At 44.1% G+C, this 27219-nt stretch overlaps 1 protein-coding gene across 1 annotated transcript in view; it reads left to right on the forward strand.

The window, feature by feature from the left end:
- Positions 1-27219, forward strand: part of EHMT1 (euchromatic histone lysine methyltransferase 1) — a 1716251-nt gene that overhangs the window by 319718 nt on the left and 1369314 nt on the right. Inside the window, exon 6 of the mRNA XM_044058169.1 lies at positions 2117-2332. Within this exon, the coding sequence (XP_043914104.1) occupies positions 2117-2332 (216 nt within the window). The remainder of the gene's footprint in view (positions 1-2116; positions 2333-27219) is intronic.

Below are 27219 nucleotides of genomic sequence, written 5' to 3' on the forward strand. Positions count from 1 at the left end.
AGATGCTCTAGCATTCAACTGGAACTTCCTAAAAATCTATGCATTTCCACCTCTGCCACTGATGACCACAGCACTACTAAAGATCAAAGCAGAGAAGCCCAAGGGGATCCTAATAGCTCCAGACTGGCCAAGACAACACTGGTACCCACTACTACGGAGCATATGTCACAACACAAAGTGGGCCCTTCCCCAATGGCTCCATCTTTTGACTCAAAACAACTTCAAGACAGTACATCCCAACATTCAGACGCTGCAGCTAACAGCTTGGGAGATCCCATGAACAACCTCAATCTATCTCTCTCCAAGGAAGTTCAGCGAATACTAACAGAAGCCCGAAGACCATCCACCAGAAAGGTTTATTCAGCAAAATGGAAGAGATTCAGCATTTGGAATACCAGCAAGGGTCATGATGCATCATTATTGAACATCCCACTCATCCTGGAATATTTGGCAGATATGCTACAGAATGGACTCTCATATTCTTCCATAAAATTACATGCTTCAGCTATTTCAGCTAGATACAACACTGATCCACCTGTGTTTTCACATCCTTTGTTAAGGCAATTCCTTAGGGGAATCAAGAATATAAAGCCACCAAGAAAGGCCCCAGTACCAGCTTGGGACCTCAACTATGTCCTAGAAAAACTGACTCTACCCCCCTTTGAGCCAGCAGCTTCTGTGGACTTACAATTTCTCTCATGGAAGACAGCTTTCCTGTTGGCAATTACCTCAGCAAGAAGGGTTTCAGAATTACAGGCCCTAATGGCAATACCACCATTCATAACCTTTCATAGAGACAGGGTCTCATTTAACCAACCCTAGCTTTCTGCCAAAAGTGGTATCTAGGGTTTCTTTAAATCAAGCAATTCACCTGCCTACTTTCCCAATCCTGAGAACAAAGGGGAAAGACTGTTGCATACCTTGGACATTCACACACAACTTCGCTACTACCTGGACAGAGCCAAGGCCAATAGGACGTCTGATCAGCTTTTGTAGCCACGCCCCTGGAGTACAAGGAAAAGCAATTTCCAAACAGACTATTTCAAAATGGATTGGACATTGCATCAGATTATGTTATTCCTTCCATGGAAAGAGTGTACCAGCCAATGTCAGACCACACTCTACCAGAGCTACAGCCACCTCTACAGCATTCTTAAGAGGGGTGCCTACAAAAGACATTCTAGAAGCTGCTACATGGAGCTCCATGCATACATTCTCCAAACACTACAGCCTCCCTTTATATTCCAGATCCAGAGCAGGCTTTGCTTCGGCAGTCCTGCAGGGATTGATAGCTACACCATCCTTTTCTTAGAGCATTCCACCTCCCCCAGCTAAGCTATGGTATTCAACCCATATGTTATGACTGCAGTTGTATTCTTGAAGGGACATAGTACAGTTTTGTACCTACCATAAATGTAGATGTCCGATAGATATGCAACTGCAGTCGGATTTTCCCTCCCTCCTTCCCCTCTATGCCTTGGGTCCACTCCTATCCCTATTATCCTTAGCTGGGGATATCTGTTATGGTGTATCTGTTTATTGCTTATTTATTGTCTGGAAACCTATTTTTTGTCTTCCAATTTGATTACAGCCTTCATTGGAGGGCACCTGGCATCTGGGGCAAGAAACATTGAAGAAGATGGCGTCGGCTGATGCTTATATACTCCAGCCGCTCTGACGTCGGAGAGAAATGCGACATCAGCCGACGTCGGACCCAGACTTTGGAATCCGGCCGACCAAGGGCTGCCTGAGGCAGGACAACCCATATGTTATGACTGCAGTTGCATATCTATCGGACATACATTTATGGTAGGTACAAAACTGTACTTTTTCAGTTTTCAAAAACTGTAGTTCTATTTTATTAATAGTTCCAGGCCAACCCCCCCCCCCCCCCCCCCACACACACACACACACACACACATGGGTTTAAAAACCTTTGAACAGGGCTTCCTTAGAGATAGTCTTAGAAAAAAATCTGTTGGCAACTGTCTCTTGCTTTTGATAATTGTATTCAGCAGTTTTCTGCTTGCATTCTTTTTCCTCACTAACTATCATCCTAGTAACTTCAGTTTTTGTGTTGACTGTTAGAATATGGCTTTTTCTCCATCTCTTTTAGGATGAGATTCCCCATACTGAAACCCATGCTCACATCAATGGCGAGACTGTTGAAATGGAGTCGGAAGATGATGAGACTGATGAAATGGATCAGGAAGAGGAAGAGGAGGACGACCGCACTGCTGAACTTCGGGAGATGGAGTCATCAAATATTTCATCAGTATTAAATGAACATATTTCCAAAGAGAATGAACTAGATTCAGACAAGTCTAAGAAGGTAAGTGGAGATGTGGCTTTTGTGAAGTAATGGCTATACATAGGTTTATGTTTGAGTTTTTGGAAACTCAAAATTCATATAGTTGAAACCACATGATAGAATTTCTGAAAACTCGAATTTAAAAAAAAAAATTTTTTTGCAGGGGGGCAAGCCCCTCTGCACCCCTCATACCCCTACACCCCCTGCAAATTATATGTGCCAGCTCTGAGATTGTACTAGAGTGGGGAAAAGGGTAAATTCCACAATCCCCACTATACAGCAGTATACATAGAACTACTTCAAAGGAGAATTTACCCTTTTCTGCCAGTGTAGTGTGATCTCTGAGTTGGTGTATATAATTTGCAGGGGGTGTGGGGCGCAGGGGGGCTTGCCCCCCCCCCCCTGCAAAAACAGTTTTTCCTAAAACTCAAAACCACAAATCTATCATATGGTCTCGACCATGTCAGTTTCGAGTTTCCAAAAACTTGAAGCAATATAAATCTGCTATACACACATAGTGGTAGTTTGCTTTTATCATCTCATTTTTGGCATGGTGCAGAATAGTTTAGGCATCTTCATTCTGTTTTCGTAATGTGAAAAAAAAATACCTACTTGCAGAAAAATGGCTTTAAGTGGATAATTAATCATTGTGTGACCCAGCAATATTTTGTCATTGTATCAGTTCATTATGTGGAATGAAGGTGAACTCTGTGTACGCTCATGTGTGTGTGTTGGAGAGGCAGGGCATGTGTGTGTACTTAAAGGTGATAGAGTAGTAATGGAAACGCTATACCCTAATAGTGTATCTCCATGTATGTGAAAATGTTACACCAACAAAATAATTTGACACAGCTGCTTGATTTTAACTGTCTCAGGGAATTTGTAAGGTGGTGATGGGTCCCTATTACATCGTCGAAGATGCAAAATTTTGAATGCGTCTTTACTGAGCTGACAAGCGCAAATGCAAAACAACGAAGGGGTATATAAGCGAGTTCTTTCCCTGGGAAAGAAATCGCTTATCCCAATAACAAAAGCACATCACTCCAAACTAAACAAAGTGGGGGGCTTCACCCCTAACTAAATATATCCAACTCCGAGATTGCACTACAGTGGGGAAAACAGCAAAGTAACGGAGGCGGCCGAACGATTTCGATCCCAGGCAAAGAAATTGCTTATATGGCCCCTTCACCATTTTAAATTTTCGTTTTTGTAAGTTTGGGAAAGACGCATTCGAATATTTGTGTCTTTGAACATGTAATAGGGAACCGGGGTGATTGCCTGACAGCATTTAGTATTCATTGGATTTGTCCGGAATCATAGCACTTGTCAACCTCTTGTTTTTTTGTAAAGGGACTGGCTCCCCCCTTAAACTGCCACTCTTAATATTTAAAAAAAAAAAAAAAAAAAAAATGGGTGCAGGAGGTTGAGAACAGCTCACTTAATCATCGGTCTGTATACTCTTTCCTTTCCTTGCTTTTCTCTGTCTAATACCTGTTAAGCTGTCTGTGTGCTGATTTAATCAACCTGCCTGTAAAATAATGCTATGCTGTATAGGTGGGGAAGAATGATACAGCAACAGATAAATCCATATGCTTGTAGTTAGCACTGTACTTGCTCTTCTGGACCCTCTAAGTGAAGTCCAGTTTTTTCCATAATCTCTGGCGCCCACAGTTAAGTAGTCCCTTATTGAATTTAAGATGTGCTGTATGAAGATTTTTGATTAGATTCATTGCCTCTGATTTTGCAGTTTTGGTGGGTCATGCACATTATTTTGTGAGTATTCTTCAAGCATTAAATGAGGTTATAGCCTTAAAGACTGAGTGGTTGAAGACTTATCTAAGCACAGGCTACCACACTGAGCTTTTATCCCTAGTTTAAAGCCAGTTGAGAGTAATAGCAGTATGTTGAGGACTGATTTTTATAGTTTTATTTGATGCAACTGAAAATTGGATTTTTCATAACTTTTGAATGAGTACAAGATTTAATTAACTTTTATGGCTGGATAATATTTGATGCAACGCAGTGGGGGCAGCCTGTGGGCTTGGTGCAAGATGTCTGCCTCACTGGCCTGGCTGTGTGGCATGAGAACAAGATGTTCTTCGTGTTTCACTGTTGCTGTCATTACGTTTGGGTAATCTGCTGGCAGGATGCCCTCAGTCGGCCTGAATTCCAAAGTCTTGGGTCCTGCATCGGTTGCTGTCGTCAGGGGTATAAAACAAGCAGCCAACGCCATTTTCTTTAGTTTTTCTTGCCCCAGATGTCAGGTGCCCCCAAAAAGGTAGCTATATATGCATGCATCAATATAAACTTATAAATATTTATATATATACATGCAGCAATATAAACTTTACCTTCATCTACAAGCAAATACACCACAAAGGTTGTAGAAGATAGAGAAGGAAAGATAAACTCCAGAATGAAAGGGGGATGGTGGCGGGTAACCTGGACTGCAGCAGTGAATACACTCCAACAGATCGTCAGGGGTATAAAACAAGCAACCAACACCATTTTCTCCAGTCTTTCTTGGAGCGTGATCCCCGAAGCAGAAGCATTTTGCAAGTGCCGGTTGGCCGACTAATGAAATGTTTGAGCTTGAGTTTCAGAACCGAAGTCTTCACTAAAGCTAATAAACCTGTTGGGGAAACTTTTTTCTTGCTCCATACCGATGTCAGAAAAAGTTAATAATTGTATTACTTGTGGAAAGCAAATATCTCATAAGGATTTCCATTTATACTGTATTCCTTGCCTGGGCCCTGATCACATCGTTCCTGGCTGTCGGTTTTGTGCTAGATTTAACAAACACACTAAGCGTCAGTATATTTTTGCCTCAAAGTATTTTGGAAACAGATTTAACTACCCAGAAATGTCGTCGGATAGCAATCAGACTACCGGAGTACATAAAAAAAGCAAAGAAAATGACAGAGCGACAGCTGAGGTCCAAAACAGACGACGAAGCTTCTCCTAAACCAGTCGTCGGTTCGCCGGTACTCATTGAGGCGCTTTCGCAGCCCCTGATGCCCACTACTTTCGAGTCGCAGGCCCCTACCGACACCCACGTGGAGTCCGGCATGCTGCAAGATACCCAAAGTATTGGACCCACGGATGTATCTCCCTCGGATGGGTCCGGAGCCACTGAGCAGGCACCGGCTTCCGAGGGTGTATTCAGGCCTCAACATTTTTATATCAAACTGACAACAGCTGCAAAACCAAAGACAAAAGCAACTTCTAAAATTAAAAAACTGATGCATGAGCCACGTGCACAGGCCTCTATGCCTAAAAAGCAGATGATCAAAATGGCTGAAGACCGTATTACCTTGATCAGGGGTTCCCATCCCCCTCCAGATAAGAGGCCTAGGCAAGACACTGATTATGAATCTTCCGATCAGGTTTCTGTTTCTTCTGATTCCTCTTCTGATCAGGAATTAATCTGTACCACCCTTTGAGGATTCTGATGCAGCGGAGTCTATACCATCTGCATCACCTCCTGAGGTTTTTTCATTTGGAGAAACCTTGCATACTTTGAGGGAGCATTTTCACTGGGAGAGCCAGGATTTCTCAGAATCAAAAAAGAGGCTCAGGGATTCCCTTCTCCCTCAGCACAGCCATACCCCCTGTTTTAGACATTGTGGATGATGTGTTTTCGGAGTCCGGCTTGACCCCTGACTCCTTACCTCCGGCTCCCAGCAAGCCTGACAGATATTACAGGGTCCCTGACTCTCCCAAATTTTTATTTAGAAACCCTGCTGCTGATCCTGAAACTATTTCACAGGGTCCAAAGGGAGTTAAGGCCTCAACAGCAAAAAATCCTACCCCCTCTGACAGAGATTCCAGGGCACTGGATAGATGGGGAAAAAAGGTTTATACATCTGCAACCTTGGCAGTTAGGGCCTTAAACTGCCAGATGTTCATAGTGTTTCACTGTTGCAGTCATTACTCTTGGGTTATCCTGCTGGCAGGCTACCCGCAGTCGGCCTGAATTCCAAAGTCCTGGTCCGACATCAGTTGCTGTTGCCTCTTCCCTGACGTCAGTGCGCCAGGGGGTATAAAAGATGCATCTGACTCCATTTTCTTCAGTCTTTCTTGCTGCGTGGTGCCCGAAGCAAAAGCAGTTTGCATGTGCCGGTCGGCCGACTCCTGAGATTTTGAAATCCGAATTTCAGAACCGAAGTCTTCATTAAAGCTAAGTACCCCGTTGGGGAAACTTTTTTTTCATGCTCTAGACCGATGTCAGAAAAAGTTAACAATTGTATTTCTTGTGGGAAGCAAATACCTCATAACGATTTTCACTCTTAACTGTATTCCTTGCCTAGGCCCTGACCACAACGTTGCTAGCTGTCGGTTTTGTGCTAGATTTAACCAACGCACTATTAAGCGTTTGCTCAATTTTGCATTTCATTACTTTGGCCGACAACCGGAGTTTACAAAAAACCGCAAGGAAAAGGATAGGCATCCGAGGTCCAAAACCGACGAGCCCTCCGTTAGGCCAGTCGCAGGTTCGCCAGTTTTCAGTGAGGCACTTTCGCAGCCCCTGGTGCCCGCTATCTCAGAGCCACAGGCCGCTTCCGACTCCCACGTGGAGCTGACTGGGCCTCTGGATACTCAAGGTATTGGACACTCTAAAATCATTCCCTCAGATGGGTCCAGAGCCGCTGAGCAAGCATCTGCTTCTGAGGGTGTCTATAGACCTACACAGTTATATGTTAAACCATCTTCAGCTTCAAAAACAAAGACTAAAGCAGCTCTAAAGACAAAGGAACAAGTACAGCATTTTCCTACTCAGACTTCCATACCTAAAAAAACAGATGCTTAAAATGTTCGAAGACCTAATTACTTTGATCAGGGGTTCCCATCCCCCTCCTGATAAGAGGCCTAGGCAAGAGACAGAATATGATTCTTCTGATCAGGTTTCTATTTCCTCTGATTCCTCTTCTGAACAGGATTATTCTATTCCTCCCTATGAGGATTTTGATGCTGAAGAATCCATTCCTTCAGCCTCTCCTCCTGAGGATTATTCTTTTGGGGAAACACTGCATACCATGAAGGAGCGTTTCCACTGGGAGAGCCAAGATTACTCAGAATCTAAGAAAAGGCTCAGAGACTTTCTGCTACTACCTCAGCACAGACCCCTTGCTATTCCACCTGTTCTAGACATTGTAGATGTATTTTCAGAGTCCAGCCTGTCCCCTGACTCTCTTCCTCCCACACCTGCTAAGCCTGACAGGTACTACAGGGTCCCAGATTCTCATAAATTCCTATATAAAAACCCCGCTGCTGACCAAGAAACTATGTCTCAGGGTCCCAAAGGGGTCAAAGCTTCCACTGCAAAAAACCCTGTCCCCTCTGATAGGGATTCTAGGGCACTGGACAGATGGGGGAGAAAAGTTTACACTTCCTTACCTTGGCTGTAAGGGCTTTAAATTGTCAGTTTCATATGCTTAAATATCAGCAATACTTAATGTCACTGCTTAAACTGAAATTGTTGACAAATTCTGAATGTTCAGAGAACAAGGAAATGCAGGATTTATTGCATGCAGCTGAACAAGTGGGAAAGCATACTTTGCAATGTGGTTATGATTCACTGGAGGCCTCTTGCAGGGCCGCTGTTACAGGTTCTGTTATTAGAAGGCATGCTTGGTTAAAGGAACAGAATCTACCTGATCATGTTAAAGCAAAATTATTAGATGCTCCATTACAGCATGATACTTTGTTTGGTGCTAAAGCAGAAGAGGTGTTGAAGAAAATGGAGGATAAAGCGAAATCCATGCAGACAGTTAAGGACTTTTTACAGGTACAGCCACCCAGATTTAGCAGGAACTGGCCTTCCAAAAATTGGTCCTTTCCAGTGTCAGACAGGCTGCAAAGAGTCAGATACAGACGTCCCAGAGGCAGATCTCAGCCACAAGGCTCATACAGACCTAAACAATGGGGTGCTCCTACCTCCAAAAGTGGAGAAGACAAATCACAACCTTACAGGAAACAGTCCCAATGACTTTCCTCTGCCAGATCCAAACACTTTTCTTTTGGCAGCCCCCTTAGGGGGAAAACTAGCACTTTTTTCACCAAATTGGCAAATGATTACCAAAGACAAATGGGTCTTGAACATAGTATCCCAGGGCTACAGGTTCCATTTTCATACCCTACCAAGGGCAAAAGGTATGCCAGACCTGCCACACAATCAATGGGCAGAGGCACAAAAGCAAATTACAGCCCTCATGGACATGAGGGCCATTCAACAAGTACCACAACAAGAGCAGGGGCAAGGATTTTACTCCAGACTTTTCTTGGTGCCCAGAAAGGACAAAACCTGGAGACCAATACTGGACCTGTCCGTACTAAACACGTTTCTGGAGGTTCCAAAATTCAAGATGTCGACTCTACAGCAGCTACTGCCCATGCTGGGCAAGAAGGCTTGGCTCGTAACTTTGGACCTAAAAGGCATACCTGCATATCCCAGTCAGACAATATTGCAGAAGATACCTCAGATTCATAGCTGGCTCAATGCACTACCAATTCTCTGCACTGCCCTTTGGCTTATCTACTGCGCCCAGGGTCTTCACAAAATGCCTGGCACCAGTAATTGCGTTTTGCAGACAAAAGAATTCAAATATATCCCTACTTGGACGACTGCCTTATTCAAGCAGAGAACAAAGACATTCTGCTAAAGCATCTGGCATTTGTAAAAAGAATACTAATTTGCCTAGGGTACACAGTAAATGAAAAGAAATCAAAACTAGTATCCTCTCAAGAGATAATATTCCTGGGTGCAAGCTTAAATACAACTGCCCAGATGGCTTATCTCATGCCAGACAAAGGCAACTGCCTTCTTACTCCAAAAAGTTGGCAACAAAGACCCAGTTATCTGCAAGGAAAATCCTGCAGGCCTTGGGCTTTATGGCATCCTGCATTCTACTAATTCCATATGCCAGATTGCATATGAGGAAACTGCAATGGTATCTAAAAAGTGTTTGGACTCAGCATTGCCACAGCCTGGAGACAGTAATAACCCTCATTCCCTGCCTGCAACAGGAGTTTCGATGGGCACAGGCCTGTCACCACAACAAGGGTCTGCCATTCACTTTACCCCAGCCAGACAGACACTGACAACGGATGCATCAGATTATGCCTGGGGGGCTCATATGACAGGAAAATGTATTCAGGGAACATAGCCTGCAAGCCAGATGCATCTTCATATCAATCGAAAAGAGATGCTAGCTGTTCAGAGTGCCCTGACAGCTTTCAAGGATCTACTTCATCCAGGACAGCTACTGATAAAGATGGCCAATACTACGGTCATGTGGTACATAAACAAGCAGGGAGGCACACATTCCTAACCCCTCTGCAGACAAGCAATAACCTAGTGGGACACAGCATTGACTTATCAAGTTCACCTGCAAGCGCAATTCCTGCCAGGAAAAACAAATACTCTGGCAGATTTAACTAAGCAGAAACCTCATGGATCCCCACGAGTGGAAACTGGATCCACAAGTCTTCAGCATGATAACAAGGAAATGGGGATGCCCAGACATAGATCTATTTGCCTCCCCTCACAACTGCCAATTGCAGAGATTTTGCACAAGGATTCATCACAAACAAGCATGGAGAGTGGACGCCGTATCCTTCAGCTGGAAAAACCTAACAGTATATGCCTTTCCTCCACTGCCTCTCCTTCCCAAGGTACTCTTAAAGGTCAGACGAGAAGCCAAAAATGATACTGATTGCACCAGACTGGCCACGCCAGCACTGGTACCCAATCCTAGAGAGCTTGTCTCAAGGTCCAGCATGGATATTGCCTCAAACATCCCACTTGCTGACCCAACAAAACAATCAGATCCTGCACAGTCAACTCAGGACCTTAAATCTGGTAGCATGGCAGATAATGTACCCATTCAGAACACTCCCCTTTCAAAAGCAGTTATGGATGTTAGCTTGGAGGCCCAGTACCAGAAAATCTTATGCAGAAAAATGGAAGAGATTCTGTGCTTGGAACCAGGAACAAGGCATTGACACGTATGTACCAAATATTCCTCAGATTTTACAATACCTGAGATGCTGGACAAAAGGCCTTTCCTTTTCGTCAATTAAGATTCATGCCTCTGCCATTTCAGCCAATTACAATACGGAACCACCAATCTTTTCCCATCCTTTAATAAGGTAGTACCTCAGAGGGGCCAGAAACATCAGGCCTTCAAGGAGAGCACCAATTCTGGCATGGGACCTCAATTATGTCTTGGAAAAACTCACACTGCCTCCCTTTGAGCCAGCCTCAACAGCTGATATAAAATTCGTATCCTGGAAAACAGCTCTGTTCCTAGCAATAACCTCTGCAAGACGAGTCTCGAAGTTACAAGCACTCATGGCTGTGGAACCTTTTATCATTTTTCATCCAGACAGGGTTTCTCTGAGGAGAAACCCAACTTCTATGTCTAAGGCGGTGTCCAGTGTGGCCCTCAACCAAACCATTCACTTGCCTACCTTTTATCCAAACCCACAGAACAAGGGTGAGAAAATTCTGCATTCTCTGGACATACACAGGCAGCTACGCTTCTACTTGGACAGAACTAAAGCTTTCAGAAAAACTGGGCAACTTTTAGTGTCACATATGCTGCAGGATCACAAGGAAAGGCTATCTCAAAACAGACTATTTCTAAATGGATAGGTCATTGCATCCGTTTCTTCTATTCTCAGCATGGCAAATCAGTGCCTAAGGGCATTAGGCCTCATTCTACTAGAGCAGCAGCCTTCCTCAGAGTACCACCAACCAAAGACATCTTAGAGGCTGCAACATAGAGTTCAGTGCACGCTTTTACAAAGCACTACCACTTACCTCTCTACTCTAAATCCAGAGCAGGCTTTGCCACTGCAGTGCTACAGGGCCTCAGCCTCTCCTAATCCTGTTTAGCTCAACCACCCTTTCTCAGCTTTGGGATTCAACCCAAGAGTAATGACTGCAACAGTGAAACACGAACATAGTACAGTTGTGTACCTACCATAAATGTAGATGTTCGAGTGTATTCACTGTTGCAGTCCAGGTTACCCTCCCTCTGTCCCCCCTTCTTTTGCTGGGGTTTATCTGTACTTCTCTATTCTATACAACCTATGTGGTGTACTTGCTTGTAGATGAAGTAAATGTTTCTTTACTGCATGTATGTTTGTTTGCATAATATTTTTAGCCTACCCTTTTGGGGGCACCTGACATTTGGGGCAAGAAAAACTGAAGAAAATGGCGTCTGCTGCATCTTTTATACCCCTGGTGCACTGACGTCAGGGAAGAGGAGACAGCAACCGATGCCGGACCAGGACATTGGAATTCAGGCCGACTGCGGGTAGCCTGCCAGCAGGATAACCCAAGAGTAATGACTGCAACAGTGAATACACTCTAACATCTACATTTATGGTAGGTACACAACTGTACTTTTCATATGCTCAAGTATCAACAACATGTTATAGGATTGCTGAAACAGAAAATTATGTTGATTTCTGAATGTGCAGAAAATAAAGATTTGCAGGCATTATTGCATGCAGTTGAACCGGTTGGAAAGCATTCTTTGCAATGTGGTTTTGATTCCTTAGAGGCCTCCTGCAGGGCCGCAGTTACTGGATCTGTGATTAGGAGGCATGCCTGGCTAAAGGAACAAAATTTGCCTAATCACGTTAAAGCTAAATTACTAGAGGCACCTTTACACCATGATACTCTGTTTGGTATTAAGGCAGAAGAGGTTTTATAGAAAATGGAAGACAAAGCTAAGTCTATGCAAACTGTAAAAGACTTCTTATAAGTGCAGCCACCAAGATTCAGTAGACACTGGCCTACAAAAAAACAATTGGTCCTTTCCTGTGTCAGACAACGCTCAAAGGGGCAAATCCAGATGCCCCAAGGGTTCCAGATACCAGCCACAAGTTTCATACAGGTCAAAGCAATGGGGAGCTTCTATCTCCAAATCTGGAGGAGATAAAGCGCAAACCTGCAGAAAACAGTCCCAATGACTTCCCTCTGCCTACACCAAGCACTTATCTTTTGGCAGCACCCTTAGGGGGAAAATTAGCACTTTTTGCTCAAAATTGGCAGTTAATAACATGAGACGAGTGGGTGCTAATCATAGTATCACTGGGATACAGATTCCATTTCCATACTCTGCCAGTGGCAAACGGTTGGCCAGATCTTCCAAAAAATCAATGGGCAGAAGCACAGAAACAGTTTACGTCCCTCATGGATATGGTGGCCATTCAGCCAGTACCAGAACAGGAAAAAGGACAAGGTTTTTACTCAAGACTGTTCTTGGTACCCAGAATGGACAAGGCCTGGCAGCCAGTACTGGATTTATCGATTTTGAGCACATATGCCCACGGTGGTGGTGCTGCTTGGTTCCATTATTGATTTTCACCTCGTTGCTTTCTTTGCTTGAGTTGAGTGAATTAAATAAAATTTTCCTAGAGTCTCACCTGATTTGCATAGTTGAATACAAGCATTTTCTCGAATTGTTTGCTTATTTAAGTACCTGGTTTAACATTTCTTGGAAGGATTTCTTAAAGCTTACTCTGGGCATGACCGTATTCCCAGTTCCCTGTGTATGCATAGGTGTGGAACTCCATTTGCAAACTGTTGCGTAAACAAACGCAGCCTGAAGTCGTAAGTATTTTAGGTTCCGAGGCGTATTTCGGTGATCGGCCTACTTCACTCCAGTTTTGATTCTCTTCACCCAACCAGATTTAGTCTGTATTGATAATATTTTTACTCTTGTAAAATATTGTGTGTTCTCTAACTTCAGGCTTTTCTGTTTTCTCTTCTGGGATCCATTGCAAATTGTGCCAGACATTAAGTCATATTGCTACTTCCTTTGTAGCCCCGATATTCCTTAGCTCTTCAGGGAGGTCCTGATATTTCAGCTTATGCCTTGGCCTAGGAAGAAAAAAATTGACATTCAGCAGTGAGCCTTTTCCACATGTTCATCGTGTTTCACTGTTGCAGTCATCACTGTAGGGTTCTTCCTGCTGGCAGGCAGCCCTCGGTCGGCCAGAATCCCAAAGTCTGGGTCCGGCGTTGGCTGTTCAGTCATGCTCCCTGATGTCAGAGCGCTAGGAGTACAAAGCTGCCAGCCAACGCCATGTTCTCCAGTCTTACTTGCCGTGCAGTGAAAGCAGTTCACAAGTGCCGGTCGGCTGACTCCTGATATTTTTTCGTGCTTCAGTCCGAAGACTGACTTCTTCTCAAAGCTAAGTACCCCGTTGGGGAAACTTTTTTCTTCCTCCAGTCCAATGTCAGCAAAAGTTAATAATTGCATTTCTTGTGGAAAGCAAATACCTCATAAGGATTTCCATTCTTACTGTATTCCTTGTTTAGGCCCTGACCACGACGTAGCTAGTTGTCTGTTTTGTGCTAGATTTAACCAACGTACGATTAAGCGCAGGTACGATTTTGCTTTTCACTACTTTGGCAGGTGATTTAATTATAAAATGTCGTCTGACACGCTTCCGACTAGCGGAGTTCACAAACGACGCAAGGATAAGGACAGGCCTCTGAGGTCCAAATCAGATGACGTTTTACAAACAGAGCCAGCTACAGGTTTGGCCGTCGTCAGTGAGGTGCGTTCGCAGCCCCTGTCGGCCATTTCAGAACAGATTGCCGAAATGGACTCCCACGAGGAGCCAGCTAGGCCTTTGAGCACTCCAGCTGCAGGACCTTTGGACAGTGCTCCCTTGGATGGGTCCGGAGCCGCTGTGCAGGTACCGGCTTCCGAGGGGGTTTTCAGGCCTACACAGCTTCTGATAAAGGCAAAGCCAAAGACAAAGGCAAAGACTCCTTCTAAATCTAAGACACCAGCCCAGGCCTCTTCTGATCTGGGACCCAAATCTCAGAAACAGCTACTTAAAATGGCAGAGGACTTACAAACCATGATTAGGGATTCACATCCCCCTCCAGACAAAAGGCCAAGGCAAGAATTGGATTATGAATCTTCTGATCAGGCATCTATTTCTTCAGTGTCTTCCTCTAAACAGGAATATACTTTCCCTCCTTATGAGGATTCTGATGCTGAAGAATCCATTCCATCAGCTTCTCCCCCTGAGGATTTCTCTTTTGGGGAAACATTACAAGACATGAGGGAACATTTTCACTGGGAATGACAGGAGTACTTGGAATCTAAGAGAAGGCTTAGGGATTTCCTTCTTCCCCAACATAGACCCCTGGCTATTCCTCCTATTTTGGATATTGTGGATGATGCCTTTTCTGAGGCTAATTTAACTCCTGACTCCTTTCCTCCAGCCCCTGCTAAGCCCGACAGATATTACAGGGTCCCTGACTCCCACCAGTTCCTTTACAAAAATCCTACTGCTGATCCAGAAACCATTTCTCAGGGTCCTAAGGGGGGTTAAGGCGGCCTCTGCTAAAAACCCTATTCTGACAGATAAGGATTCCAGAGCTTTGGAGAGATGGGGAAAAAAAGTGTACACTTCTGCTACTTTATCTATTAGGGCTTTAAATTGTCAATTTCATATTCTAAAATATCAGCAATTTCTACTGTCTGTTTTGAAGCAAAAACTGGGTACCATTACTGCATGTGCAGATAATAAGGAATTACACTATTTGATGCATGCCACTGAACAAGTGGGGAAGCATGGTTTCACTGTGGTTTTGATGCCTTGGAGGCTTCTTGCAGGGCGGCTGCCTCTGGCACAGTCATTAGAAGGCATGCTTGGTTAAAGGAACAAAACTTACCTGATCAAGTGAAAGCAAAGTTACTGGATGCTCCTGTTCAGCATAATGTTTTGTTTGGGCCTAAGGCTGAAGAGGTGATAAAGAAAATGGAGGATAAGGCAAAATCCATGCAAACTGTTAAGGATTTCTTACAAGTTCAGCCCCCAAGATTTAGCAGAAATTGGCCAACTAAAAATTGTTCCTTTCCCAGCTCGGACAGGCCTCAGAGGGGTAGATATAGGCGCTCCAGAGGGGAGGGCCCAAGCACAGACCTCTTACAGACCTAGGCAGTGGAGTGCTTCCACCCCCAGGGGTGGAGAGGACGGACCTCAATCTTATAGAAAACAGGCTCAATGACTCCCCCCTGCATGGCTCCAGGAACTTCTCTCCGGGAAGCCCCTCTAGGAGGAAAACTCTCTTTTTCAACAAAATTGGACTTGCATAACCCAAGACAAGTGGGTTCTGGATGTAGTTTCAAGAGGTTACAAATTCCACTTTCATACCTTGCCAAACGGATGGCCAGACCTACCAAAACACCAGTTGGCAAAGGCATTAAACCAGGTGGGATCCCTCATGGCTATGAGGGCCATAGAACTGGTTCCACAATCAGAGACTGGCCAAAGCTTTTACTCCAGGCTCTTCCAAGTTCCCAGAAAGCAAAATTCATGGAGACCCATCCTGGATCTCTGTCTTAAACACTTTCCTGGAGATATTGCAACAGCTCCTGCCAATGTTGAGCAAAAATGCATGGATGGTGACATTGGATTTAAAGGAGGCTTACCTACACATCCCTATCAGACAGGAATGCAGAAAATACCTTGGGTTCAAGGCCGGCTCGAAACATTACCAATTCTCTGCACTGCCCTTTGGCTTGTCTACTGCGCCCAGGGTCTTCACCAAGTGCCTGGCACCAATAGTAGCTTATTGCAGACTCAAGGGAATTCAGATTTACCCTTATTTGGACGACTGCCTTATTCAAGCAGACAGCAAGGATGTTTTACTCCAGCACCTGGAATTTGTTCAAAATCTACTCAAGTACCTGGGATTCACTGTGAACATAGTCAAATTTGACACCCTCACAACAGATAACTTTTCTGGGTGCTCTTCTAGACACAACAACCCAGATGGCATTCCTGACATCCGAAAAACAACAGCAGCTGGCTTCAACTTCAAAACCTTGGCGTCAATAGCTCAGCTAACTGCAAGGAAATTCCTGCAGGCTTTGGGTTACATGGCCTCCTGCATCCTTCTCATACCAAATGCAAGACTACATATGAGAAAAATACAATGGTACCTAAAAAGTGTATGGTCCCATCATTGCCACAGTCTAGACACACAGATTGCTGTCTTGCCTTGCCTACAAAAGGAATTCCATTGGTGGACCATGGCATATCTTCACAACAAAGGGAAAGCCTTCAGTCTGCCTCCAGCCAGCCAAGTGTTAACCACGGACGCCTCGGATTACACATGGGGAGCCCACTTGCAGGGAAAAGGTCTGCAAGGTTTTTGAACAGAGGATCAGAAGCACGTACATATCAATTTAAAAGAGATGTTAGCTGTACAGAATGCCCTCTTGGCTTTCAGGGATCTCCTACAACCAGGACAATTACTGATATGGACAGACAACACCACAGTTACGTGGTACATAAACAAGCAAGGGGGGTTCACACTCCTACCCCCTTTGCAGACTAGCCATGACTCTATGGAACACAGCTCTAGCTTGCAAAGTGGATCTACAAGCTCAGTTCCTGCCAGGAAAACAAAATGTTCTGGTAGACATCCTGAGCAGGAACCTGTCAGACCCACACGAGTGGATGCTAGACACCCAAATATTCAAGATGATTGCAGAAGCCTGGGGCTGCCAGGACATAGATCTTTTTGCATCCCCCCTCAACCACCAGTTACAGATTTCTTGCACAAGAACATTTCACAAGCTAGCATGGAAAGTGGATGCACTATCATTCAGTTGGAGAAACCTCTCTGGGGTATGCCTTTCCGCCACTACCTCTTCTTCCACGGGTGTTACTAATGATCAAGCAGGACAAGCCCAAGATGATGATTTTACTGGCCCCAAATTGGCCTAGTCAGTTTTGGTACTCAACACTGATGAATCTATCCCAGGAGCCTCCTTGGAGTTTACCTGAGATTCCAAATCTTTTGTCCCAATACCAGGGCCAGGTTCTGCACTCATGTCAAAACTCTCAGCTTAGCAGCCTGGCGAATTCAGGGTCTATGATTAATCCTTTCCTTCCAAAACAGGTCATGGATGTCATCTTCGAAGCCAGACGGCCTAGCACTAGAAAATCTTATGCAGGTAAATGGAAGAGATTTTGCACCTGGATGCATGCTCAGGATTCTGATCCTTTCATTGCTAATAACCCACTGATTTTACTTTACCTGACAGACATGCTACATAAGGGTTTATCCTTCTCCTCCATAAAAATACATGCCTCAGCTATCTCTGCACATTACAATACAGATCCTCCTATCTTTTCGCATCCACTTCTGAAACAATATCTCAGAGGAGCAAAGAATTTAAGGCCCTCTAGGACACCACCCATACCTGCCTGTGACCTCAACTATGTTCTGGAAAAGCTCACTCTGCCTCCTTTTGAGCCTGCTGCCACATATTAAGTATTTATCATGGAAAACGGCTATCCTACTGGCTTTGACTTCAGCCAAGAGAGTCTCGGAGTTACAAGCACTCTTGGCTGTGGAACCTTATATTATTTTTCACCAAGATAGGGTGTCTTTAAGGGCCAATTCTACTTTCATGCCTAAAGTGGTTTGCAAAGTGGCTTTAAATCAAACTATTCACCTGCCAACTTTTTTCAATAATCCACAAAATAAGGGGGAAAGGATCTTGCATTCCTTGGATGTACACAGACAACTTCGTTTTTACCTGGACAGAACCAAGGATATCAGGAAAACAGAGCAACTGTTTGTTTCTTATGCAACAAATTCCCAAGGCAAAGCAGACCATTTCAAAATGGATTGCTCATGGAATCAGATTTTGTTACTCTCATCATGGAAAGCAAATCCCAGGAAAAATTAGGACTCACTCTACCAGAGCTGCTGCTACTTCAGTTGCCTTTCTCAGAGGAGTACCTACGAAGGATATTTTGGAAGCTGCAACTTGGAGTTCATTGCATACTTTCTCTAAGCACTACAATCTCCATCTTTACTCTACATCTAGGGCAGGCTTTGCTTCTGCAGTCTTGCAGGGCCGCCTAGCCGCCCCTTTTACACTATAATCTCCACCCTTTATCTCAGCTTTGGGATTCCAACCCTACAGTGATGACTGCAACAGTGAAACATGATGAACATAGTACAGTTGTGTACACTTACCATAAATGTAGATGTTAGAGTGTCTTCACTGTTGCAGTCTGGGTTACCCTCCCTCCTGTCCCCTCTTATACTTTCATTACTGTGGTTTCCTACTTCACCCTTCTTCTGAGGTGTATTTGCTACAGGGTATGGGGTTGTTTGTTGTATTTTTGTTTTACTATTAGCCTTCACGTTTGGGCACCTGACATTTGGGGCAAGAAAAACTGGAGAACATGGCGTCGGCTGGCAGCTTTGTACTCCTAGCGCTCTGACATCAGGGAGCATGACTGAACAGCCGACGCCGGACCCAGACTTTGGGATACTGGCCGACCGAGGGCTGCCTGCCGGCAGGAAGAACCCTACAGTGATGACTGCAACAGTGAAGACACTCTAACATCTACATTTATGGCAAGTGTACACAACTGTACTTTCCTGACTTTTCCCAGGATCTCTATTATTTTCTTTCTCCACTACCCCCTTAGTGTTTTTTTTACACTTTGGCAAGATTGCTCACTTCTATATTTTTTACTTGGTAATTGTCTTACAATATTAGTTATAGGTCTTATTGCAATCCTCCTCCCATCTCCACCATACTGACCATAAAGTCTGTCTGGCATTGTATCATTTCATGATAGTGTATATTTCTATCTTCATATTTTTCCTGTGAGTGAGATACATAAGTTGTAGTTGTGTTTTAATAATCTCACAAATTTGGCACATATTCTCCCAATTCAAGTGGCATTAACATTTCTCTTGTCACCCTACCATGCTTCCCACCTATTTAAACTCATGAGCCTTCATGTGTCAACATTATTTTTTTTTACTGGTGGAGCAGAAAGGATGTGTTGTGTAGAGTTTGTGTGGAGCTGTGTACATTTTAGCGGGGTGTATACTTTGTTGTAGGTCCACTCTCCTTAGTGTCTGGTTTAAATTATTTATTACCTTCTGCTTCACCTCTTCAACTGTTACATCATTGCTTTTGTTACTTGTCTCACCAGGAACACTACTAAATACTTTTGTAAACCCCCTCTGGACTTGATACATTTTTACCATTGAGTGGGCTGGGTAATAGTTAAAGTTCCTTTATTTATCCCATCATTAATTGTGTACTCTGACAAATCATGCAAATGCTGTAACACCTCACGTAGAGTAGAGATTTCCCATTCTGCATTGATAAGATAAGTGATCCATAATCAGTAAATGTGCCTTTGATTTGTTTGCCAGACCAGCCATGCTATAAAAGTTCTCGTATATACTAATTTGCATTTATAGGTATAAAGAGAAAGTGCAAGCAAGTGTCTTTACTGTGTAATACTTCAATAAATCTCTTGTAGTGGAGGCCTATGGGGTATATGCAGATAAAACCCTTCAGGATATCAGTGTTTCGGCTGCATGGCTTCTGAATGCCTGTGACCTTTTACTATAAGTCTTTAGGATACATTCAGGTCTGTAAAGCCATATAGCTGAAACAATATGTCTTTAAGGGGATTATTTGCATTTATATTTGTAATGTAAGAAGAAATGACAGAAAGACCAGATAGGGCAGGCTGGGGGCCCATTCTGCAGGTGGCAGTACCTGTGTGTAAATGGTGCTTGTCCTTCCCCTATCTCATCTCCATAACCCCTCCTTATTCTTATCTACACCCCATCCTGTCCACTTCAAAAATAGCAGGAAATGTAACACATTGCCTGAGCAACTGTGAAAGCATCAGTGAAGATGGGTGTTAAAAATGGCTCTGTAAAACCAGAGAGGTAGTTATTACAAAACATCTGTTTGGAATCCTCCCAGTGCTAAAGGACACCAAGTGCACCCCTGTTTTCACTGAACTCCGATAGCTTGCAGCAAGAGCCAGCGCTAAGGCAGGACCCCAACAGTGATTTCTGTGTATGTAAAGCTCCTGGTTTTCATAAAGGAGTGCCCTTGGAATCGCATTCAAGACCGAATGCTTACCTCATTCTTAGAGTTCAAGATGTTAAAACTGCAGCCTCACCTCTCTTACTGTCGTGAGGATGCTCTCCTTCTTAAACCATTAATACAGAGCACCAATACTTACGCCATTTCAAAGCAGGGGGGGTTCTGCTGTCAGTTTACCTCCTTGCACTTTGGATTGGGTACTTCACTTTGGGTGTTGAGTGACTGGCCCCTATAACTGTGTATTGCAGAGCAGAGATGATTCATATTTACCTCTACATGCAAAAGTGTGCAGTACAGACATTATACCAGAAGGAAGTTTATAAGGTTCGGAAGGTTCCCCTGGAATATTATCCAAACATTGGAGTTTCTTACATCACCACCAAATCAAGCCTCATTCCACCCAAAAAAAGAGTTTTCCAGAGGTAAGTGCTGTAGTCCAGCTGCCCAGAGGTCTTGACTTCCTCAGGACAAGGTGGAATTCTTGCAAAGTACTTTCAGGTTACTGCAGACCGTGATGGTTAAATGATTATCTGTAACCGTGACTAGATCCTTTGACAGTGTCTGATTGGAGGGATGTTTTACCTGTATTGCATATGCAAAGGTTTTGCTTCCCAAAATGAACTGTACTGCCTTTTTACTTTTAATTTGCAACCACTGTCCTTGTGCCAGTTGTTAATATCATTGAATCCATGTTGGAGACTTGAGTCAGTGAAAGATGAAGTAGCATCCAATTCAGTCATCTGCAAATGTAGGCAACCATAGGCCAGGAGTGTCGATCTGAATGTCTATTGTAAGATGCCAAATAGATGCAGTGTAGAATACACTACTGATAACTTTTTAACTTTTAGAAGTGACACTTGCAACTCTAAATTTCTTTGAGGCAGCCAGTTTGCTGTCCACTGCACTATATAAGGACTTTTTATTCAGGTTTACAAACCTGTCAATTATTTCTGCATGGGGAGTATGGTAAAACACCTTGTACAGGTCCAAGTATGCCTTGTGTACTGCAAAACAACTGTTGACTGCTTCAGTGACTCTTTCAGAGAAAATAATGAAGTTATAGAGGCAGGACCTTGCCTTGTTAAAATTGAACTGTTGGGAGTACTGGATTGACACATTTTCAATGTCCAGGTTATTAAAGTTTGATGAAATGATCCATAGTTGTACATATTAGGCTGATACGACTAGAAGATTTGAAGTCCCCAGGGTTTGTGGTTGGACTTCCCCTGTGTAGTGACCATTACAATGGCTGATGTCCTTCATGGATGCATCTGCAGTCATAACAAGTGGGTTGTCCTGTCGTCAGGCAGCCCTCAGTCGGCCGGATTCCAAAGTCCGGTCCGCTTCGCTGATGTCGCACTCCACCCGACGTCATCTCTGTTGGTATAAAGGCATCAGCCGACGCCATTTTCCTCAGTCTTAAGCAGAAGCTGTGGTCTTATCCAGAGATTACTTCTACCGAATACTAAAGACTTCTAAAGCTACTCTTTCTTGCCTCAGCCGATGTCAGAAAAAGTTAACAATTGTTTAAACTGTGGGAAACAAATACCTCATAAAGATTTCCACTCTTACTGTCTGCCTTGTTTAGGCCCAGCCCACGACGTAGCAGCCTGTTCGCCTGTGCTTCTTTCAACCGAACGCCAGGCGCCGGTCGGAGTTTGCAGAACAGTTTTCGGTTCTGATTTTATGACATTATGCCGTCGGATCCTCTCTACCCAATCTAGCAAAAACGCAAAGATAAAGACCGACACTATCGCGGGTTCGGCCGAAACCATGGTCACCGAGAAAACTGAACAAAGTACAGCTGAACCTATTCCTACAACTGAGGCCCCTGCTACAACTCTTGAAACGACTTCAGAAATTTTACCTGGTTGACTTATCAGACACCATCCCCTTGATGTTTCTACCCCAGCACGTGGTGCTGCTAGGCCTCCAGCAGCCATGTCCATTAAGGCCTCTAAAGCAGCCAAGACTACTAAAACAGTGCCTGTTAAACCACCCACATCCAGGCCCTCTTCTAGTTCTCAAATGCTTACTTTGGCAGAAGATTTAATTTCTTTAATTAGAGGATCTCAATCTCACCCAGACAGGGCCTCTCAGCCCCCAGAGAAGAGACCTAGGGCAGAGCCCCCGAGCCAGTGTCCTCTGATGATTCTGCTGATGAATCAGACATAACTGACCAGCCAGAGGCTCCTTCTCCAATTTTGAAGATTCTGATGCTGAAGAATCCATCCCAGCTGCTTCCCACCAGAAGAATTCTCCTTTGGGGAAACCTTGCATGCCATGCGAGAACAGTTCCAATGGCAGCAACAGGATTTTTCAGACTCCAGAAAAGACTTAGGACTTTTCTGCACCTCCCACAGCACAGGCCCTTAGCTATACCCCTGTTCTCTCTGTGGTGGATGATGCTTTCAATGATGTTTGCTCCACTCCAGATTCTTTACCCCAGCCCTGACAAACCAGACAGATTTTACAGGGTGCCAGATACTCATCACCACCTTTACAAGGCTCCACTTGCAGACCCAGAAACTATATCCCAGGGCACCATAGCTAAAACCCTATTCCTTCTGAAAGGGAAGCAAGGTCATTAGACAGATGGGGTAAAAGGTCTACACTTCAGCTACTCTCTCAGCTAGAGCTTTAAACTGTCAGTTTCACATGATACAATACCAAGAGTTTATGCTGGATCAGTTAACTAAAAACTAACCACTGATGAATCTCTTGATAAGAAATATGTATTAGAGATGGTAAATAACATACAACAGGTTAGCAACCATTCCTTAAAATGTGGCTATGATGCACTGGAGGCTTCATTTAGATCAGCCATGACAGGCACAGTGATAAGAAGGCATGCATGGCTAAAGGAACAAGCTTTACCGGATCATGTTAAAGCTAAGTTGCTAGATGCTCCTATGGACAAGACAAGTTTGTTTGGTACATCTGCCCAGCAAGTTATGAAGAAAATGGAAGAAAAGGCAAAATCTGTTCAAACTGTTAAAGATTTCTTGCAGGTTCAACCCCAAGGTTTAGCAGGAACTGGCCTGCCAAAAATTGGTCCTTTCCTGACTCCACAAAATTTCAAAGGGGCAGGAATAGACGTTCCAGAGGCAGAAACCAATCAGAGGAGGTGCCTACAGAGGAAGACAGTGGCAAGGTAACAACAGAGGCACAGACACAGCCACTGCCACTACATCAACACAACCACAGTGACTTAACCCTAAATCCGCCTACCAGGGAACAAATAGCAGCTCCTCTAGGCGGAAAGTTAACCTTATTTTCAAAGAACTGGCACTACATAACAAAGGACAAGTGGATTTTACAAACCATAGATCAAGGTTACCGGTTTCACTTCCACACTTTTCCAGTCAAAAGAGGAATGCCAAATCTACCTCCAAATCAAAAAACAGAGGCTCTACGCCAGATAATGGAGTTAGCAAACATGAGAGCTGTGGAAAGAGTGCCAACAGCAGAGCAAGGAAAGGGGTTCTACTCCAGACTATTCCTAGTTCCAAGAAAGGAAAAATGTTGGAGACCAATTCTCGACCTGTCCACCTTAAATACATACATCATTGTCCCAAAATTCAAAATGCTGACCTTACAGCAACTTCTTCCCATGCTGGGCAAGGAGTCTTGGCTGGTAACTCTAGATCTCAAGGAGGCATACCTGCACGCCCCATTCGACCAATCTGCAGAAGATACCTCAGATTTCTTGCAGGATCAGAGCACTATCAATTCTCAGCATTGCCTTTGGCTTATCTACTGCCCAGAGTATTCACAAAATGCCTGGCATCAGTAATCGCCATTGCAGACTTCAGGGAATTCAAATTTACCCATACCTGGATGACTGCCTGCTACAAGGGGACAACAAAAGCAAGCTGACAACAGATTTACAAAGGGTCATTTACTTGCTACAAGCACTGGGATACACAGTCAATTTACAAAAGTCAAGGCTGATACCATCCCAAACAAGGACATTCTTGGGCTGAATTGGACACAGTAAAACAAATGGCATTCCTGACTACAGAAAACAAAAGAACTCCTCTATACTTCTTGGCACTAACAAAACTGAACAAGTTAACAGCAAGAAAAGTACTGCAGGCCTTGGGCTTCATGGCATCATGCATAATCTTGGTTCCATTTGCCAGACTACATATGAGAAAACTACAGTGGTACCTAAAGAATTTATGGTCCCAACACAGACACAGTCTAGAAACAGAAATCCCACTAATTCCATGCTTAAAACAGGAGTTCCTATGGTGGGCTCAGGCATGCCAGTCAAACCCAGGCCTACCCTTTCGCAGATGTCAAGCAAGCCAGACCATCACAACAGACGCTTCAGACCTAGGATGGGGCCCACATGCTGGACAAATGCGTGCAAGGATTGTGGACACAGGATCAACTTCAACTGCACATCAACCTAAAAGAAATGCTGGCAGTAAAACTGGCAATCCAAAAGTTCAAACCATTTCTCAGAGGGCCAGTTGATGATAAGGACAGACAACACCACAGTCATGTGGTACATCAACCAACAGGAGGCACTCATTCATACCCCTATGCAGAATGACCTTGGAGCTGTGGACCCTGGCACTCAGCTACAACATCCAGTTACAGGCAATATTTGTACCAGGAAAGACAATACCCTAGCAGACATATTAAGCAGAACCACTTTGGATGCCCACGAATGGAAGCTTCACCGGACATCTTCAAGACCATCTCAAAGAAATGGGGAATGCCACAGATAGACCTATTCGCATCACCTCTCAATCACCAGCTCAAAAATTCTGCACAACGACATTCCACCCATTAGCATGGAAAGTGGATTCGCTCTCTTTCAACTGGAAAGGCCTAACAGCATATGCCTTCCCGCCTCTTCCTTTGATACACAAGGTACTACTGAAGATCAAGGAAGAACGCCCAAGGATAATCCTGATAGCTCCAAACTGGCCAAGACAACACTGGTACCCACTACTGAGGAGCATGTCTCGAACAATATGTGTACAATTCCCTGATGCCTTTGATGTTAACGCAGAACAACTACAGCATCATACATCCAAACCTAAAACCTTGCAACTGACTGCATGGAACATCACATAACAGCAGCTATTCCAGAACTTTCCCAAAGAGTTAAAGACATTATTCTTGAAGCACGCAGACCTTCAACAAGAAGGAACTATGCTGGAAAATAGAAAAGGTTTGTCATCTGGAGTAATGAAAGAGGAAAAGATGTGTCAAACATAGATATGCCTAACATTCTGGAGTATCTGGCGAACTTCTTCATTCAGGCCTGTCCTACTCCTCCATCAAGATACATGCATCAGCTATTTCAGCAGAATACAGCTTTGATACACCTGTTTTTCGCACCCTTTGCTCAGGCAATTCCTCAGAGGAATCAAGAATGTAAAACCTCCAAGAAAACCACCATTACCAGCTTGGGATTTAAACTTTGTGCTAGAAAAGTTGACACTAGCACCCTTTGAACCAGCAGCAACAGCAGACCTACAACACCTGTCATGGAAAACTGCTTTCCTACTGGCAATTACTTCAGCAAGGAGGGTTTCAGAACTACAGGCCTTAATGGCAGTGCAACCCTTCCTAATCTTCCACCAAGATAGAGTGTCCATGAGGACTAATCCTACATTTATGCCTAAGGTGGTATCCAGAGTGTCTTTAAACCAGGCAATCCACCTACCTACCTTCTTTCCCAACCCACAAAACAGAGGGAAAGAATACTGCATACCTTGGATGTACATAGACAGCTACGCTACTACTTGGACAGAACAAAAATAGCAGAAAGACTGACCAACTTTTGTAGCCTATGCAACAGGAAGGGAAGGAAAAGCTATTTCCAAACAGACAATCTCCAAATGGATAGGAAATTGCATACGATTCTGTTACTCCTTCCATGGAAAACCAATTCCACAGAACATAAGACCTCATTCTACAAGGGCAACAGCCACTACCACAGCCTTCTTACGAGGAGTGGCAACCAAAGACATTATTGAGGCGGCTACTTGGACCTCCGTGCATACATTTGCCAAGCATTATAATTTGCCTCTATATTCCAGATCCCGAGCAGGGTTTGCCACTGCTGTACTGCAAGGGATCCTAAACACACCATAATCTACTTTTATCCTCCTCCCTAGTTGGCTATGGTATTCTACCCATTGTTATGACTGCAGATGCATCCATGAAGGACATAGTACAGTTTTGTACCTACCATAAATGTAGATGTCCGAACTGGATAGCATCTGCAGTCAGGATTACCCTCCCTCCATCCCTCTGTGGTACTCCTAGGGTGTTTACCCTTCTAATAGCTAGCTGTTGGGGGGGAGTCTTTTATGGTGTATTTGTTTGTGTATATGTACATACATGCTTATTGTTGTGTTTACCTCTATCTATTTGGAAACATTGGCATCTATCCAAATTTTAGCCTGCAAGAGGGCTACTGGCATCTGGGGCAAGAAACAGAGGAAAATGGCGTCGGGTGGTTCCTTTATATCCGAAGACCAAAAGAGATGCCGTCGGGTGGCGACATCAGCCGAAGCCGGACCCGACTTTGGAATCCGGCCGACTGAAGGGCTGCCTGACGACAGGACAACCCACTTGTTATGACTGCAGATGCTATCCAGTTCGGACATCTACATTTATGGTAGGTACAAAACTGTACTTTCTCCAGACTTCAGGAATGTAACAAGTGGAGAATCTTAGAGTGAAGAGGCTAAGTAGGGGTTCATATAAGCCATGGTTGGTTACCTTGGCTACTCTGGTAGTGTGGTTTCAGGTTTTCATATCCTTGGCCTTTACACAAACCTTTTTTCCAATACAGTTTAAGGACTGGTGGGGCTCCTGTTTTGGATAGCTTGATCTCACGAGACGCTTGTTTTGGAGTATTGGGCACTTAATCTGCTTGGTTTCCTACCTGACTGACACAGTTTAATAGGTGTAGTACATTCTTCATTTGGCTATAGGACTGTT

The sequence above is a fragment of the Protopterus annectens genome, chromosome 16.part0 (genome assembly GCF_019279795.1).
Source record: "Protopterus annectens isolate FY-2018-M chromosome 16.part0, PAN1.0, whole genome shotgun sequence".
NCBI lineage: Eukaryota > Metazoa > Chordata > Ceratodontiformes > Protopteridae > Protopterus > Protopterus annectens.